Genomic DNA, 3,335 nt, shown 5'->3' with positions numbered 1-3,335 from the left:
CTCTGAGCATGACGGACACAGTGTTCGGGTTCCAGGATTCTGGGACTGGCAGCCCAGGTGTGCCTACAGGTGACTGCCCACAGAGACAGGGAGGGCCGCCCCCGGGGCTTGCTCTTGGCTGGCGTCCAAGCTGGGGGCAGTGGAGGCCCTCGGCAGCTGCCCCCCACTTCCCCTGCAGACCCAGAGTCCCCTTTGTGCTCACACTCTAGGGACACAGGGCCGGGTGGCCCGTGACTGCTCTCATGGCTGGGTGGCTCGCCCGGCAGCGGGTGGCAATGGTGAGACATGGCTGGACCGCACGCCTGCCAGAGCACTCAGCGAGGCTCGGTCTCCGGCGTGGCCCTCAGGGCGGCCGGCGGCCTCTGCTCCACACCGTCTAGAGAGAGGATGGGCCAGATGTGTAGCCGGGGGCCTCGCGTGACGCATGCGGAGCCTGGGTGTGGACCCAGCTGGGAAGCAGGCGTCCGTGGGCTGGGCGGGAGCCAAGGCCTCTGGACGGTCACTGGCCGCGCTGGGTTAGGTCAGAGGCCCCGTGGGGCTGTGAGCGTCACGGCCCTGCTGACACCTGGAGGCTCGAGCTGTCCACACACACAGTAGGTCTTCATCGTCGCTTCAGTGAGCCTAATGGGAGCGGGTGCCTCTCCTGGCACTGCTGCTGTAGGACTCAGCGGGCGACGCGGCCCGCCAGCCGGACCTCTCGAGCCGCGCACCCGGCGGCCCAGCTGCTCCCGAGTGGGCAGCGAACCCCACGAATCTCGGCAGGCCAACGCCCCTCTGATCCGGCCCACGTCCTGGGGTCTGGGGACGTCAGAGTAGACAACAGAGCTGGCCCGTGCCAACACAAGCCGGCTCCCCGCGGACGGGGCGGGGTCTGTTCGCTGTCCCTCCTCAGGACGTGGGTGTGACGCTGACAGCCACCGCCGGCCGGTCGAGAGCCCGGATCCCAATCAGAGCCCCGTGGGGAGCAGCGGTCCTGCTTGTCTTCCGGGGCCTGGGTGGGGGTGGCTATTCCAAACCCGGCCAGTGACGTCACCCCCGCGTGGCCGGGGAGATAAGTGGGGAGGAAGCACAGATGGGGCACCGGCGAGGGAGGCAGGGAAGGTCGGTGAGTCCGGAGCTTCGAGTGACAATGGAAACTATCAAGGTAACACCCAGCGAAACCACGAAGCTGCACGGGCAGGACAGCAGCCAGGTGGGGACGCTCGCCGGACAGAACAGCCTGGGAGGTGACGCGATGACAGGACAGCCTGGGAGGTGACGCGATGACAGGACAGCCTGGGAGGTGACGCGATCGGCGTGCGCTCCTCGGGGGGCATTAGGCTGCCTGGCGGCTCCGTCTTCCTCCGACGAGCTCTAGTGATGGGTGGCGGGGGTCGTGGTGCCACACCGGCCTCCCGGGGGAAGAGGGGATCTGAGTGTTTGCAGGCGGGTGGGGGTGGGCGCCGTGCGTGAGGGGTGCAGGGCCGTGGGACAGAGCGTGATCTGGGGATGGAGGACATGTACCCCAGGGAGGAGGCAGGGGCGCAAAGCCACATGACAGCTGAGGCCGCACCCCTGGGTGGGGGGCAGGGGCGGGGGTGCTGGGCTCAGTGGGGCGCCTTCCCCGGGGGCAGTGGGCCTGAAGCCGGCCCCCCGAGTGAGCTGGGATAAGGACAGAGCTGCAGGGCCCTTCCTGTGCGAGCTGCTGAGAGGGGGTGGGGGGCGGGGTGGCCCCAGGAGCCTGAGGGCGGGAAAGGAACAGGCATGCACGAGGGAGGCCGCATCCCAAATCTGTCTGAGAGGGGCCGAAGGGCACTGGGGGTTCAGCTCAGAGAAGTGGGGGCTGGGGGGTGTCTGCCGCCTCCGGGAATGAGATGCTAGTCTGAAGCCGCAGGCCTCTAAAGGTCAAGTCCGCCTCATCTTGTGGCCTGGGGTCTAGCCTCGAACTGCGTGGGCCTTGGTCTGCCCTAGAGAGGCGGGGGTAGGTGACAGTCCCCGAGGATAGGTGACAGTCCCCGGGGGTAGGTGACAGTGCCCGGGCTCCGCTCCAAAAGCGATCGTAAGTCCTTGGCCGGCCGCGAGGCCGCCTCACACAGAGGCGATTCTTTCCCACAGAGGAGCTTCAGTTCCCGCAGGACCCGCTAGGGTCTTGGTCTCGGAATAGGGCCCCTCTGTCCCCTTGTGAGCGCGGTGAATGCGTGTCCCCTTCGTGGTGAATGCGTGTTCCTGATCATGACAGCTGTGGCCGGGCCCCGGCCCGTGCTGGCAGCCGCTTCCACACTGCACAAGGGGGACTGTGTCTCCCGGGCCTTGGGTTCGAGCTGCTAAGACCAGGGCCAGCTCCTCCTCTGGTGGCAGAGGGATGGGGACAGAGGGCCCGGTGGATGCCGGGCCCTGCCCGTCTCACTTGGAAGAGTGGCATTCAGGACAAGTGGCCAACAATGACAGTGATCGCCAGACAGTTCCCCGGCACCGGCGCATGCCAGTCGTCTGCACAGACCGCCTTCTATCGGATACGTACTCATCCCTCCCCACGACCGCCCACGATCGGGGCCGTCACCGTACCCGTGACGGGCGGCACGGTGTACCCCGAACATGCCCTCGCCCCGACACAGAATCCGTGACTTACCTGGCACAAGGGTCTCTGCGGATGAGGCCACTTGAAGGACCTTGAGACGCCGTCTCCTGAGCTACCCCGGGGGCCCCTGAACAGCAGAGACCCCTGCCCGCTGCAGAGGACCAGGGAGGTGGCGGCGTGACGGGCCTGGCCGGCTGGCGTCGGCTGTGAAGCGGGGGAGGGGTAAGCCCGCGTGCACACAAGGCCCTTGGCTGGTGGACAGGGAGGCACAGAGGGGGAGCCCCACTGCCAGAGGCGGACGAGCTCCCGCCGGACCATCCCGTCACGACGGCCGCTGACCCCGACGTGCCAGACGCCCCCGTGTGTGGGGACGGAGAGGCGGGTCGGCCCTCGAGCCTCCGCTGCCCGGCACGGTCTCCCTGGCCACCACCTCTGCCCCACAGCAACCACGGGCCAGGTGCCGGCGGCCTCGTTTTGCGGTGGAGGGAGCTGAAGCCTGGGGAGTGGGGTGTCGGTCACAGCATCGCAGGCGGCCGCGTGGGGCCCGGGGCACACCGGACCGGCGTGTGATCCCAGACGTGGGGTACCCCTTCCTTCAGGTTTGGAGGGTCCTGGGTTCGCCTTGCTGTGCATGTGGGGTGCCAGCACACCACCAAGCAGCACCTCGGAGCTAGTGATCTCACACACGTTCCCCTGGGCCCAGATCCAACAACGCCCCCGGCCACCAGAGAGTCACGTGGGGCAACGGCTCCCGGCCGCCCGGGCTGCTGGGGTGCTC

General features: G+C 68.0%; 1 protein-coding gene across 1 annotated transcript in view; it reads right to left on the bottom strand.

Moving 5' to 3' along the window:
• Positions 1 to 3,329, bottom strand: part of LOC111744284 — a 31,453-nt gene extending 28,124 nt beyond the window's left edge. Inside the window, exon 1 of the mRNA XM_023534772.1 lies at positions 2,609 to 3,329. Coding sequence (XP_023390540.1) covers positions 2,609 to 3,190 — 582 coding nt within the window. The 5' untranslated portion in view covers positions 3,191 to 3,329. The remainder of the gene's footprint in view (positions 1 to 2,608) is intronic.
• Positions 3,330 to 3,335: the final 6 nt, after the last annotated feature.

The sequence above is a fragment of the Pteropus vampyrus genome, unplaced genomic scaffold (assembly GCF_000151845.1).
Source record: "Pteropus vampyrus isolate Shadow unplaced genomic scaffold, Pvam_2.0 Scaffold131, whole genome shotgun sequence".
NCBI lineage: Eukaryota > Metazoa > Chordata > Mammalia > Chiroptera > Pteropodidae > Pteropus > Pteropus vampyrus.
This window is presented reverse-complemented; position numbering and strand designations above follow the sequence as displayed.